This window comes from Budorcas taxicolor, chromosome 12 (assembly GCF_023091745.1).
Source record: "Budorcas taxicolor isolate Tak-1 chromosome 12, Takin1.1, whole genome shotgun sequence".
Lineage (NCBI taxonomy): Eukaryota > Metazoa > Chordata > Mammalia > Artiodactyla > Bovidae > Budorcas > Budorcas taxicolor.
In genome coordinates, this window is record NC_068921.1 from 33,205,800 (window position 1) to 33,221,007 (window position 15,208).

The window sequence follows — 15,208 nt, forward strand, 5'->3', positions numbered from 1 at the left end:
CACTGGAAAAACCATAGCCTTGACTAGACAGACATTTGTTGACAAAGTAATGTCTCTGCTTTTGAATATGCTATTTAGGTTGGCCATAACTTTCCTTCCAAGGAGTAAGCGTCTTTTAATTTCATGGCTGCAATCACCATCTGCAGTGATTTTGGAGCCCCCAAAAATAAAGTCAGCCACTGTTTCCACTGTTTCCCCATCTATTTGCCATGAAGTGATGGGACCAGATGCCATGATCTTCGTTTTCTGAATGTTGAGCTTTAAGCCAACTTTTTCACTCTCCTCTTTCACTTTCATCAAGAGGCTCTTTAGTTCTTTACTTTCTGCCATAAGAGTGGTGTCATCTGCATATCTGAGGTTATTGATATTTCTCCTGGCAATCTTGATTCCAGCTTGTGTTTCTTCCAGTCCAGCATTTCTCATGATGTACTCTGCATATAAGTTAAATAAGCAGGGTGATAATACACAGTCTTGACATACTCCTTTTCCTATATGGGACCAGTCTGCTGTTTCATGTCCAGTTCTAACTGTTGCTTCCTGATCTGCATACAGGTTTCTCAAGAGGCAGTTCAGGTGGTCTGGTATTCCCATCTCTCTCAGAATTTTCCACAGTTTATTGTGATCCACACAGTCAAAGACTTTGGCATAGTCAATAAAGCAGAAATAGATGTTTTTCTGGAACTCTCTTGCTTTTTCGATGATCCAGCAGATGTTGGCAATTTGACCTCTGGTTCCTCTGCCTTTTCTAAAACCAGCTTGAACATCTGGAAGTTCACGGTTCATGTATTGCTAAAGCCTGGCTTGGAGAAATTTTGAGCATTACATTACTAGTGTGTGAGATGAGTGGAATTGTGCGGTAGTTTGAGCATTCTTTGGCATTGCCTTTCTTTGGGATTGGAGTGAAAACTGCCCTTTTCTAGTCCAGAGGCCACTGCTGAGTTTTCCAAATTTGCTGGCATATTGAGTGCAGCACTTTCACAGCATCATCTTTCAGGATTTGAAACAGATCAACTGGAATTCCATCACCTCCAATAGTTTTGTTCGTAGTGATACTTCCTAAGGCCCACTTGACTTCGCATTCCAGGATGTGTGGCTCTAGGTGAGTGATCACACTATTGTGATTATCTGGGTCATGAAGATCTTTTTTGTACAGTTCTTCTGTGTATTCTTGCCACCTTTTCTTAATATCTTCTGCTTCTGTTAGGTCCATACCATTTCTGTCCTTTACTGAGCCTATCTTTGCATGAAATGTTCCCTTGGTATCTCTAATTTTCTTGAAGAGATCGCTAGTCTTTCCCATTCTATTGTTTCCCTCTATTTCTTTGCATTGATCACTGAGGAAGGCTTTCTTATCTCTCCTTGCTATTCTTTGGAACTCTGCATTCAAATGGGTGTATCTTTCCTTTTCTCCTTTGCTTTTTGCTTCTCTTCTTTTCACAGCTATTTGTAAGGCCTTTTCAGACAACCATTTTGCTTTTTTGCACTTCTTTTTCTTTGGAATGGTCTTGATTCCTGTCTCCTGTACAATGTCATGAACCTCCATCCGTAGTTCATCAGGCACTCTGTCTATCAGATCTAGGCCCTTAAATAAAAGACATCTGAAGATGTTGCGTTAAGGTCAGAGTTAAAAGGCTGCGTCTGAGGCTTTTTATGAATATTATCGATCCTCCCATGCAAGAACTTACCAGGAACTTTTCATCTTCCTGCATCTCTCCATTTGAATAATCTCCAGCCAGAGGAAGAAGACATCATGTAGGAATGGTGCTTCAAATGAAGCAGGTGGTTTTGCTTCCACTGCAGAGTCAGCAGAGTCTCCCCCTCAACCTTGTATAACATTGGAAATCAGAGACCTTGGATATCTGTCAACACAGACATGGGAGGTGATTTCCTGGGAAACCAGAGCTGCCTTTTGTTGAGAAGGCCAAATGTTCGTGTTTCAGAGGATGTGGCTGTGTGTGCCACTGTTGGTGGTTGCCTTGATGTCTTTAGACAGGTTGAGGGTACTTTTCAGTGACTCTGAGTGTATTAGGCCCTGATGTTTCTGCCCCTGAGATAATTGCAGATCCATAAATACTTTCAGCAAGTATATATATATATATATATTTTTTTTTTTTTTGGTATGTTTTATTTTCAGCACTACATCTCTGAAGACTGTTGAGTGGGGGAAGTTTGAGCTGGTTCATCACGTTGCTCTCGGGATTCAATTCAGTTCCAAAGCTGGTCCTCAGATCTGTGGCCTTCTGCTGCTGCTAAGTTGCTTTAGTAGTGTCCGACTCTGTGCAACCCCATAGATGGCAGCTCACTAGGCTCCTCCGTCCATGGGATTTTCCAGGCAAGAGTACTGGAGTGGGGTGCCATTGCCTTCTCCATGTGGCCTTCTAGTACAAATGAATATGAGGCTGCATTCACTTCCGCAGTAACTTTAACAGCATCTGCTAGAGCCGTGCAGGTTTCAGATCAGAGATGGTAACAGGGACAGTGATGATGTCATTCAGGCATTTCTCATTATCGTTCAGGTAAACATTTTAAGGTCATATTTCTTGGGCTGTATAACACTGAGTATCTTATAAAAATGAAATAAACTAGGAACATTCAACTTCTGTTATATTTAAGCCCCAGAGACAGACTCATAGAATCTGAGGCCTAGGAGAAGATGGACTATCTAACTAAGCACATCCTCTTTGAAACCCCGGGAGGCTGCCCTGCAAATGTCTCAGTTAATCGCAGAGCCTACTTTTAAAGACAAAAGATTACTTTCCTCTCAAAACACAACATGATGTTAGTCTAGGTCTCAGAAGCAGACACACTTGACAGCTTTATACATTATTGTTTTGTTTTGTCTCTAAGTCATACTCAACTCTTTTGCGACCCTGTTGACTGGAGCCCACCAAGCTCCTCTGTCTATAGGATTTCCCAGGCAAGAATAGTGGAGTGGGTTGTCATTTCCTCCTCCAAAGATTATACATACAAGAGATTTACTGGGGAAACACCTGTTAAGGATAAAAGGGTCAGAGCAGGAGCAGGTGAGGCGAACGTCCAGGCTACTTTGCATGACTCACACCTCAGACAAGAGGGAAGGAGGCGCCTTGGTGAGGAGAAGCTTCAGACCACTGGGCGGTTCTGGGAGAGGAACCTCAGGGGGGCATCGTCAGGGCTGGCAGGGGAGTCCCCCACTGGGCAGGGATGGGCCAGCTCTTGTCCCCGCTCAGGTCAGTTATTACCTGGGGCAGCTGAAAGAACTGCAGTCTGGACCTGGAAGCCTTGGCAAGACCAAAGGGTGACACTTGGAGGCTGTCGTTCAGCTGTGTCCCACTGCAGGCTCTCTTGCATGGTGCGCCCGTATGGTCGCCACAAACACGTAGCATCCTTCATTTCCAGAAACAGTCACAACTGGATCCTCATTTAGTCTGAATCCTGCTTCTCTCCAAAACCACCAATAACCATTTTCTATTGCTTAACCTCAGCTGTCATGAGGTAAGTTAACTTTCCTATGGGTTTCCGCTTAGCTTTCTTTCCCAGTTTTGTGTGTGTGCTCAGTCGCTTAGTTGTATCCGACTCTGCAACTCCATAGACTGTAGCCTGCTGGGCTCCTTTGTCCATGGGATTCTCCAGGCAAGATACTGAAGTGGGTTGCCATTTCCTCCTCCAGGGGATCTTCCTGACACAGGGATCAAACCCTCGTCTCTTAGGTCTCATTGGCAGGTGAACTCTTCACCACTAAGTCACCTGGATAGTCCAGAAAGCAGTAAACCCAGAGGTAATTCATACCAATAACTCCCAAGTACTAACCTACTGAGCAGTTTCCCACGTTTAAATTGTTTTATTCTTCTCACTTCTACCCACAGGATCCTCTTAAGGTTTGCCAAGTCCCTCTGCCAAAGCCCAGAACTGCGCCCATTGTGCTCCATGAGCAGGATGCTCTCAGAGAGGCAACTGACAGTCTTGATTAGGAACACAGACTTGGGTGACAGATGTCAGCTCAAGGCCCAGATTTGCCACATGATGGCTTGGAGGCCTTGGGCAAGTATTGTAATGCTCTGGGCAATGTTTTCTTGGTTTGTAAAATATGGATACAATGATACCTGCCTAGTGGGGTTAAACAAGATAATGCATGTATACACTAAAAGCCCCCCCCAGAACACGGTCCTCCATAAATATTGTTAACATCGTTCCCAGTCCTGAGCTTAATTAATGAAAGGACTTCTGTTGCTGACTCATATCCAATTTATGAGCCATTTGGCTTAGCCTTGGGGTACTTTTGTTCATTACTTGTTCTGGATCTGCCAGGGTGATACTGACGTCTCTGTATTTCCTTCCTAATTGTACTCTACTATTTTTATTCTTGCTCACTGACCCTCTTTCTTCCAGCTTTTCTGCAAAGTCTGTGCTTCTGGGAATCAGTTAAAGGTTTTCCTTTTTTGTTTGGGGTGGGTGTTTAGTGATGCTTTGAGGCAGAGATAAGAAGCTGTCTTGTATCATTGTTAAAGCACTCTACCTCTGAGCTCTAACAATGAATGCCTCTTCTGGACTCACAGTGCTTCCTAGGTTTTCAGGAAGCTGGCACAGACACAAAACTCTTTGATGAATAACAGTATGGGAAGATCATGGCATCCGGTCCCATCACTCCTTGGGAAATAGATGGAGAAACAGTGGAAACAGTGTCAGACTTCATTTTTGGGGGCTCCAAAATCACTGCAGATGGTGATTGCAGCCATGAAATTAAAAGACGTTTACTCCTTGGAAGAAAAGTTATGACCAACCTAGATAGTATATTCAAAAGGAGAGACATTACTTTGCTGACTAAGGTCTGTCTAGTCAAGGCTATGGTTTTTCCAGTAGTCATGTATGGATGTGAGAGTTGGACTGTGAAGAAAGCTGAGTGCCGAAGAATTGATGCTTTTGAACTGTGGTGTTGGAGAAGACTCTTGAGAGTCCCTTGGACTGCAAGGAGATCCAACCAGTCCATCCTAAAGGAACCCAGTCCTGGGTGTTCTTTGGAAGGACTGATACTAAAGCTGAAACTCCAGTACTTTGGCCACCTCATGCGAAGAGTTGACTCATTGGAAAAGACTCTGATGCTGGGAGGGATTGGGGGCAGGAGGAGAAGGGGACAACAGAGGATGAGATGGCTGGATGGCATCACTGACTCGATGGACACGAGTCTGAGTGAACTCCGGGAGTTGGTGATGGACAGGGAGGCCTGGCATGCTGCGATTCATGGGGTTGCAAAGAGTCGGACACGACTGAGCGACTGAACTGACTGAACTGAATGGGAATCCCCCAGTCTGATTACGATATGATGCTCTCTTACTGCCAATAATCTGGAAAGGAAGGATAGGGTGCCAGCCCCACTCTGGAATGCTGATAATACTACTCATCAGCACATCATCCTAATTTTCTATGACATTTCATCTGCCCAAAGAGGTTTCATGCTTCATGTCTCATTTGATATTCAAACCAAGTTGAGAGTAGGTTAGGTAAGAATTATTTATGTTTATTTTGGAAGAAACTCAAGTACAGAGAAATGAATAATATGCCCAAATCAATCAAAAGGCCCAGTAGCAGTACCAGAAGCAGATCTTGGATTTCTGGATTTTTGTTTCATGCTAAGTGACCAAAGAATCTGAGTGTTGTTGTAGACAGCGGTGCAAAACCCAGGAACCCCCCAGCCATGCCATCCTCTGGGGAAGAGGTGTGGTGAACAGTGACAAACTGGGTAAAATTGACGGTAGTAAACCATTTTTTACAGTTCTTCTTCATGGGTGATCTCCATTTCTTCTCAAAGTCTCCTTGCCACTTCCTGCAAATCTCCTTGGAGGAGTCTCCTGTGTTCTCAGAGATCCCACCCATTGTCTGTGGCTACCATATCAGTAATGATGTGATATTGTGGTGGTCATACCTTAAGTCTGCCAACTTTCCTACTGCACCGGAGGAAAGAATTTCCCCTAAGGGCATGCTTTGAGGGTTAGGTTATTGATTATTTTCTACAGTATGTGTGAACATTAAATGGGTAGAGCTTGGTTTGCTTCAACTGTCTTAATCATGTTACATTTTTAAACATCCAAACCTATGTATAAATAAGGAAAGAAACCAAGTTGTGGTCACCTGCCCCAGAAAGATTCCATTTTGCCCTAAGGGAAGGGGAACCACTTGATCTTCGCTACTATCAGACCCAAGTTCTATGAGTTGATACAGGTGAGAGGGTGAGCAGAGTCCTCCAGCACCTCACAGAGAACTGAAAAAGAATGATACCAATATCGTCTCACTGTTTATTCAGACAGCATTATACCATCTTTTAGTTCTCATTTTAGACCCTGCCTTCACTTATAATGCAATTTCAAGTTTTAACTCAGCATACCCCCTTAGAGACCAAACAAAATTTAAAAATAAGAATCACTGAGAATGAGATTATCCTCATAGGATACAAACTTGGTTCCAACCAAAACAATGCCAGAAACACTTCCAGCAATCATTTAGAAGGTTTTTGGAAATATGGCTGAAGTTGACCTAGAGTCAAATAAGTCAGAATTGTTCTGAGTCTTAAAGGCAAATATGCCTAAAACAAAACAACAACAACAACAAAAAATTATTACTTTGCAACAAAGCATTCAAATAAGAAAGCCGAAGGGGAGACCTCAAATGTTAATTATAAAATGCACCAATTTCTAAGCAATGAAGAGGTGAAGTCAACAGATAATTCAGTCTACCAGTGAACATTCAATGTTATGGTGTCAGCTGCAGAGCCTCTAGAAAACTGAGTTGAAAAAAAAAAAAACAACAACCAAATTTTCATTTTCTGTCAGGAAATTGGAGTGAAAATCAGTTATGTTTATTTACAATATTTCACTTCATCTATATTTCAGAAGCAGCAGTATACAGTTTGAATGCAAATTACACTTTCCAGAATGCACATGGCGAGCATGTTTTTCGACCACAGGGAAGAGGGTAGAAGTTAAGTGACTAAGAAAAAACGACCTGATGAACTTCACCCTCCAGAGCATCTCCCAGATTGTACAGGTTGCCAGTGCCTGGAGCTCAGCGGGAGACTCAGATAAACTCAATCATCTAAAGGGTGTTTGAGCTTCTCTGTGGCTCAGAAGGTAAGGAATCCCCCTGCAATGCAGGAGACCTGGGTCGGGAAGATCCCCTGGAGAAGGGAATGGTAAGCCACTCCAGTATTCTGCTTGGAAAATCCCAGGGACCGAGGAGCCTGGCAGGCTACAGTCCATAAGATTGCAAAGAATTGGACATGATTGAGCAACTAACACACAAAGAGTGTTTAGCTCTAGAGTTTGTAGCCTGTAGAGATGGTTCTTTCTTGTTTCACAGACTCTTTGCAGAGAGGGAGGTGTTGTGCTACCCTGTCGCCACAGAATTCCTAGTCTTCTCAGTGCCTTTGAGAAGACTTCTATTTAAAAACTCGCAGTAAAATGCTCTGAATATACTTGACCCACAGCCCAAACTGAAAGGATTATCTGCCCAAGTCCTGTCTTCTCTGGCTGCCATGGCGTCAGCAGAAGTTTACAGCATGGCTTCCCCTCTAGCCTTTGTTTATCTAAATCTACTCATCTTGGAAGTCTCAACTTTTTCCGGGAAATCATCTTGGCTTACTCTAATTGAAACTATTCTCTCTTACTAAAATCTTCTCTCCCTCAGGGCTAGAGTAAGATTTTCAGAGGACTGTGGGAGTGAGAAGGGTCTGATGTTACCCCCATTATAATCCAAAGCAAAAACCAACCCTGAAATTTGAAACATATGTACAAAGTTTCTAACTTCTTTCTATGATTGTTATTTACATGATTAAAAACAAAACAAAACAAAAACATTCTTTCAGACTTCCCTGGTGGTCCCGATTTTAGGAATCTGCCTGCCAATGCTGGGGACACTGGTTTGATACCTGGTCAGGGAGGATCCCACATGCTGAGGGGCGACTAAGCCGGTGCACCTCAACTACTGAGCCCACTCGCCCTAGAGCCCATACTCTGCAACAAGAGAAGCCACTGCAATGAGAAGCCTGCTCAACTAGACAGTACACCCAGTTCAATGCAGATAGAGAAAGCCCATGTGCCGCAGGCAGCGCAGCCAAAAATAAATACAATTTAAAAATCCATTCTTTCAAGAATTTTTTTGGTACCCTTGATCTGGTGGTACTCAAGGCAATGCTAACACTGTTTGTTGGATCATCCACCTGTTTTCTTCACCAGAAGTAACGTGTTATGAGGTTAAGGACCTTGGATGATAAATTTCCCCATCTCTGAAGCCTAGAATAGAACCCACATATAATAGGTTCTCAGTTTGTTCGACTAAGGAATAACAGCAAAATCTTCTAGCTGTCTTCAAATTTTTTAAGAATGTCACGTGGACGTATGTAAGTGGGGATACCAGACTGGGTTTTCTTCTGCATTTCTGAAAGCAAAGACCTGTGCATGGGAACTGCTGGCACCGAACATACTCATCTTCTGACATTTAGAGTTGGTTATCACTTGTAGATTAGAGGTGATTAGAGTTGAACATGACCCTCGGCAGCCTCATAAAGTAAACCTCCCTGCTGTCAGTGGAAGTACTCAAAACAGCATGTGTCAGGGGATTCCTTCTTGCAGAAAGTAGGCAGAATAACAACCCTCCCCAGCAGATACTCATGTCCTAATCCCTAGAAAGGCAGTGCCAAAGAATGTTCAAACTACCGCACAATTGCACTCATCTCACAAGCTAGCAAAGTAATGCTCAAACTTCTCCAAGCGAGGTTTCAACAGTATGTGAACTTCCAGATGTTCAAGCTGGATTTAGAAAAGGCAGAGGAACCAGAGATCAAATTGCCATCTGCTGGATCATCAAAAAAGCAAGAAAGTTCCAGAAAAACATCTACTTCTGCTTTATTGACCATGTCAAAGCCTTTGACTGTGTGGATCACAACAAACTGTGGAAAATTCTGAAAGAGATGGGAATACCAGACCACCTGACCTGCCTCCTGAGAAATCTGTATGCAGGTCAAGAAGGAACATTTAGAACATGACATGGAACAACACACTGGTTCCAAATCAGGAAAGGAGTATGTCAAGGCTGTACATTGTCACCCTGCTTATTTAACTTACATGCAGAGTACATTATGAGAAATGCCAAGCTGGATGAAGCACAAGCTGGAATCAAATCAATATTTCTCTTGCTGGGAGAAATATCAATAACCTCAGATATGTAGGTGACACCACCCTTATGGCAGAAAGCAAAGAAGAACTAAAGAGCCTCTTGATGAAAGTGAAAAAGGAGAGTGAAAAAGTGGCTTAAAATTCAACATTCAGACAATGAAGATCATGGCATCTGGTCCCATCATTTCATGGCAAATAGACGGGAAAACAATGGAAACAGTGAGAGACTTTATTTTTGGGTGGCTCCAAAATCACTGCATATGGTGATTGCAGCCATGAAATTAAAAGATGCTTGATCCTTGGAAGAAAGGCTATGACCAACCTAGACAGTTTATTAAAAATCAGAGACATTACTTTGTCAACAAAAGTCAGTCCAGTCAAAGCTATGGTTTTTCCAGTAGTCATATATGGATGTGAGAGTTGGACTATAAAGAAAGCTGAGCATGGAAGAAGCAATGTTTTTGAACTGTGGTGTTGGAGAATACTCTTGAGAGTCTCTTGGACTTCAGGGAGATCCAGCCAGTCAATCCTGAAGGAAATCAGTCCTGAATATTCATTGGAAGGACTGATGCTGAAGTTGAATCTCCAATACTTTGGCCATCTGATGCAAAGAACTGACTCTTTGGAAAGGACACTGTTTGAAGACAGGAGGAGAAGGGGATGAGAGAGGATGAGATGGTTGGATGGCATCACCAATGCAACTGGTGAGTTTGAGTAGGCTCTGGGAATTGATGATCGACAGGGAGGCCTGGCATGCTGCAGTCCATGGGGTCGCAGAGTCAGACATGACTGAGCGACTAAACTGAACTGAACTGAATCCCTAGAACCTGTGGATGCTACCTGACATGGCAAAAGGGACTTCATAGATATGATTAAGATAAGGACTTTAAAGTAGGGAGATGATCCTGGATTATTGGCAGGGGGTTGAGGGTGTTCAGTCTAACCCCATGTCCTTAAAATCAGAAAAGCTTTCACCACTGAGGTCAGAATCAGAGGATGATGTAAAGAAGGGTCAGAAGAGGCAACATTGCTGGTTTTGAAGAAGGAGAATGGGGGTCACAAACCAAGTAATAAAGTTAGCCTCCAAAGAAGTAAGAAAGGCAAGAAAGACCCTACCAACCCAGCAAGAGCCCCCAGAAACAACCACAGCCCTGCTTTCTGATTTTTTGACATGCGTTGAATTTTTTTACTCCTGTTGGAATTCTAAATGCATAGAACTGTAAGATAATCAAGTAATGTGTTTCAATCCATCAAATTTGGTGGAAAACTAATACAATGACCTTTAAGGCTTTTTTTCCAGATCTAAGGTTCCATAATGCTACCCTGGTAGAGGAGGGATTGGATTAGAACCAGGAAAACTATTACAAAAGTGAGGGGGTTTAAATTTATTTATCATCTCCATTTTTTTTTTAATTTGCCACCCCACACAGCATGTGGGACCTTAGTTCTTCAACCAGGAAGTGTGGAGTCTGTATGATGGGAGGTGGGGTGGGGGTTTGCTGTGGGGGGTGGAGGTGGCAAATGCCCTAATCATCAGCATTTCTCACCATTCTCACCATTCTCACCTTGTCCACCAACCATTCATTCTTACAGAATCCAGTTTCCCATTAGTGGCAATGAGGCCACTTCACTTTGGAGCCACTGCACCATCCTTAGGGTGGGTTACATGCTGGCCTGCCAATGACCAGATACACTCCCTAGAATTTGTAGACCTTGGACATTAACCTTGTTTCTTTTCTTAATTTTTATTGGCATATAGTTGCTTCACAACTGTTGGGTTAGTTTCTATGGTACAGCAAAGTGAATCGGCTATACTAAACCCGTTTCTTCCAGGGGGAACCTGAAGTCTTGCTTTAGGCTACCTGCTGACTGCCAGTCCTATTTTTTGATTCTCAGTCCAGTGGGCTTGTAATTCAGGGCACTGTGGTCCCAAGCTGGTGTCAGATATGGCTGAAGCTGAACATTTCAGAGAGGGGTCTAGCATGTTGGTTGAGAGCATGGCCTCTGGAATCTGAGTGGTCTGGGTTTGGATCCTGAGGGCCACTTTTGGTAATGGGACCTCAGGTAAGTTACTTAACCATGCGTTTACCCACAAAAATCACTGCTTCCAGAACTTGGCTTAATCCCTGGGAAGGGGAGCCCGACACCCCCCCCCCCCCCCCCCCCCCGCAAAATACAGTGTAACTTTAATTTTTTACCCAGTCCATCAGGAGGGGACAGGGAAGGGTGGGTCGCACGTGGCTCAGAGGAGTCATAAAGTGAGATGCAGAAAATTAAGAGGTGCGGTATTTCTTGCACACCAGAGCTGATGTTCACACCAACATCCCAGGCACCCTGAGAATTCTCTTCTGCGATCCCCAAGGTTATAGGCCTGACCACCAAACGTTCACCCCTCCTAGGGCCGGCTCGGTTTTCCAGGCCTTTCCCCATCCCGTGCGTCTCCCGCAGGCTTCCAGTCCAACGACTGGCTCGCACATCGCAGCCTGGCCCCGGGGAGCCCACGGCGGCGGGACCAGCCGTCCTCGGGCTGTGGTCCGATCACTGTCGCCCGCGAACTTCGGACTTGGCGAGGTCCCCGGGAAGCCCCTGCGCGAGGGTGGCGGGTCGATCCGTACAGCCCACATTCCACCGAAACCCGCCCGAGGGCCTCGCGGGAAGCCGGCTGAAGAGCGCAAGCCCCAGGCGCGGCCTCTTCAGCATCTGCGACGCTGGGCGTGCGCGCGCGCGCTCGCGCTCGGATAGGCGGGTCTAAGAGGCGCTCTGAACAACCTGCTGGAGCTTTAGCGGTTCAAAGCTGCTCAGGTTCCGGCCGTAAGATTTCCAGAAGTGTCTTGATGGCTTGCTTCCCCGCCCTCCCCGCCCCGCTTGTTTATTTTGAAATCTCATTCTGCAGTGTGTAATGGCCTGACTCTTGGACCTGCTGTAGACATCCAAGGGCATGAAAAAGGGAAATGGAAGCTTCCCTAAATCAACTTGAATTTCTGCCCTTGATTAAAACCTGTGACTGGCTCCCCCACTGCATTTTTGGATGCAATCTAAAACCCTTACACAGGTTGCAGCCTCTGCGTGACCTGTCCGCCGTGGACCGGTCCAAGTCCACCCGGCCTCACTTCCTCCCCGCAGGCTCCAGGTACACGGACCGTGTGCAGTTCTTTAGGGGGAGAAATCTCCGCCCAGATGACACGTCACACTTCTGCATTGTTTCCCCAAAGACCCCTCCTCCTTTCTGCTCATCCTTCAGATTAAAGGCCACGTCCTCGGAAGAACTTTCGCTGATCTTTCGAAACTTTATTCTCCTTGGCACTTAACCCAGTATATCATTTAAAAAATCATTTAATTCCCATATTATTGTAGTTTTGATGGTGAGATATTCTTTACTTTTACATATATGCATGTATATTATATGATAAATTTATATTATATTTATACATAAATATATATGTATTTTAAGCCTTGAGGACTTCTAGAGTAAAAGCAGATTTCTATAAAATAGCATGTCTTTTGGACTTAAATAGTTCAGTATTTGTACAAATTTTTATATGCCTTTTTGGAGCAGGTGAAACGGGGGAGAGTAATCATATAGTCTGAGGAATATATTAAAGACCTATGTATGAATTTCCAGCAAAGTCAGATACAGGACTGTGAGATACAGGGCTGAAACATGTAAATCAAAAGAGAAATTGTTCACTACTTGTTTACAATTTCCAGTTTTGTAGATAAATAATTCAGTCACCATTTTTTATTTCTCCAAGTTTTTTTAAACTACTTGTTCAACATATTCAATTTTACTTTCTCATTTCTACTTCTGCAAAAACTAATATGTTTTAGAATCTGTTTAAGCTGCCTGTGTCTTCAAATTGCAGTCTGTTAGGGTTATAGGCAAAGAGATGAATGATCATAAGCACGTAAGTGTCCTGATCCCTTACCCTGATTCCCAAATAACAAACACTAGTAAATATACACAAATGCCCCCAAATGCCTAGGTAGGATAGGGAAAGGAGAGGAGAAAGACAAGGTAGAATTGCTTTAGATATTCCACCAACCGTGAGCTTCTCACGCCTGATAGAAGCTTCTTTCACTGTACCTTGTAATTTCTCTACTTCACTTCCAGGCCACATGTCAGGCAGGAAGATTATGCGGGCAGCCCATGGTCCAACCACAGTCTCCGAAGGGAACACATCTCTCAGAATTCCTTTGTTAAAGACTACATCCCCACCCAATGTCCCCATCACTTTCCCTATTCAAGGTCACCAAAGGAATTCTTTTTTGGAACTATACTCGGGTCCTGTGGCATAACGAGTTGCGTGTTATCTAACAGTAGCATACTGATTAGTTATATATGGAAAAAAGGTGTCATTACTATGGAGAGATTCAGAGGACACTCAACTAGATGATCAGTTGATCATCTAGTTCTGCGCCCTGGCTGGGCCTCCTCTAGCCCCAGGCGGGCACCGCGACGTGGCTCTTCTCTCCTGGGGTTATGGCCCGGTCTGGGTGAAAGGACGGAACCACACTAGGTGCTGGGTGATGATGCTGGGACCTGCTCCTGGAGCCACCTGGTCTCGTTCCCTGGAGCTCCTGGCAGCTGGGCGGTGCCCCTAGGTGCCAGCAGAGGGCGCGCCGCCGAGGCGCCCTGGCGCCGACTGCGCAGGCGCAGGGCTGACGCGCGGCGCTCTCAAGCTTCTGGGGCTACTGCTCTCGCGTGACAAACAGCTCATCCTGAGGAGCTCGGGGTGCGGGAGGCTGCCGGAGTAACGGCCGCAGACCCGCGGAGGAGCCTACAGGACGCACGGGGGACGCGGAGCCGGCCTTAGTTTCCTCCTTTGTGACCCTGCCTCGAGCGGGCCGTGAAGGAACAGCGTCGGACACGTGGCCGGTGCGCCTGAAGAAAACGGTGACAGGAAAAAGGCGCGGCCCGCAGGCTGTGTCCCTGTGTCCCCGGCCCCCCCCACCACCACCCCCGCGCGGGAAAGCCGCCCGCACTCCCGGTCCCCGCGGCCGCTGATGCTGTGAGTTGGACTGGGGACCCTAGGGATGGCCTTGCTTCCTGTGGAGACAGCTCACCGCTCACGTGACACTCCATCTCAGTCTTCAGTGTCCACGTTGGAATCGAGTGAAGGACGGTCTAGTCCTCGTGTGGGTCGAATGAATATTCAGGAATTATTTTAAGAGTGCTGAGGAGAGCGCTTGGCATCTAAAAGCGTCACATTCCTGGTTTAATATCTTAGCCTCTCAAGGCCCTTGCTCTTCATCTGTGAGAGTGACTCCTTTGCCCAAGGTCACAGGCCAGGGAGCTGCACTGCTGGCTGCGATTTTTTTTTTTAAGATTTTAAAAATTGAAGTACAGCTAATTTACAATCGTGTTAATTTCCGCTAAACAGCAAAGTGATTCTGTTAATATGTATATGTGTGTGTGTGTATATATATATTCTTTTAAAAAATTCTTTTTCCATTGTGATTTATCACAGGATATTGACTGGTTCCCTGTGCAAAGTGCTGGCTGAAATGTGAAGCAAGGCATTTGACCTCCAGTCTCTCTGCTCTTCTTAGTCACAACAGTTAGCCAGCACCAAGAAGCACCTTTTAGATGCCTTTTCTATTTTTTTGTTCTTTTAATTTAGGAAATAAATCACTTCAGAGGATATCTATGACCTTTCTGTCCTACATGGATCGTAAACGTGCAGTGGGTATTGACATTCCTGTGCATGTTTTGCAACTTGACCTATGGCAGAATCCGGCTTCCTGAATTTCTTAAATATGAATGACATCTGAAATCAAAATACACATGATCACAGAAGGCAATCACAAAACTCACAGGACTCAAACTTTCTATGGTCCACTGGGTCACCATTCACATGAAGGAAATTGTAGTTGTAGTTGCTGGTGAAGCTGAAGGGACCCAGATATTATCTCCCCTAGGAGGCTGGTTGGGCATCTCATAGAAGCTTTACTTACAGAGGTCAGTCGTTTATGAGATTTGCTCTGTTCTTTGAAACTACACATTTCAAAAACATTTCTTCCTAAGACCATATGTCTTTCCCAGTACCACTTTCCCAGCAGCACTG

General features: G+C 44.7%; 1 protein-coding gene across 1 annotated transcript in view; it reads left to right on the forward strand.

The window, feature by feature from the left end:
• Positions 1 to 11,195: 11,195 nt before the first annotated feature.
• LOC128057571 (phospholipid-transporting ATPase IB-like) overlaps positions 11,196 to 15,208 on the forward strand; it is a 142,694-nt gene continuing 138,681 nt past the window's right edge. The window contains exons 1-3 of the mRNA XM_052650030.1: positions 11,196 to 11,207; positions 11,592 to 11,825; positions 13,746 to 13,876. Coding sequence (XP_052505990.1) covers positions 11,196 to 11,207; positions 11,592 to 11,825; positions 13,746 to 13,876 — 377 coding nt within the window. The remainder of the gene's footprint in view (positions 11,208 to 11,591; positions 11,826 to 13,745; positions 13,877 to 15,208) is intronic.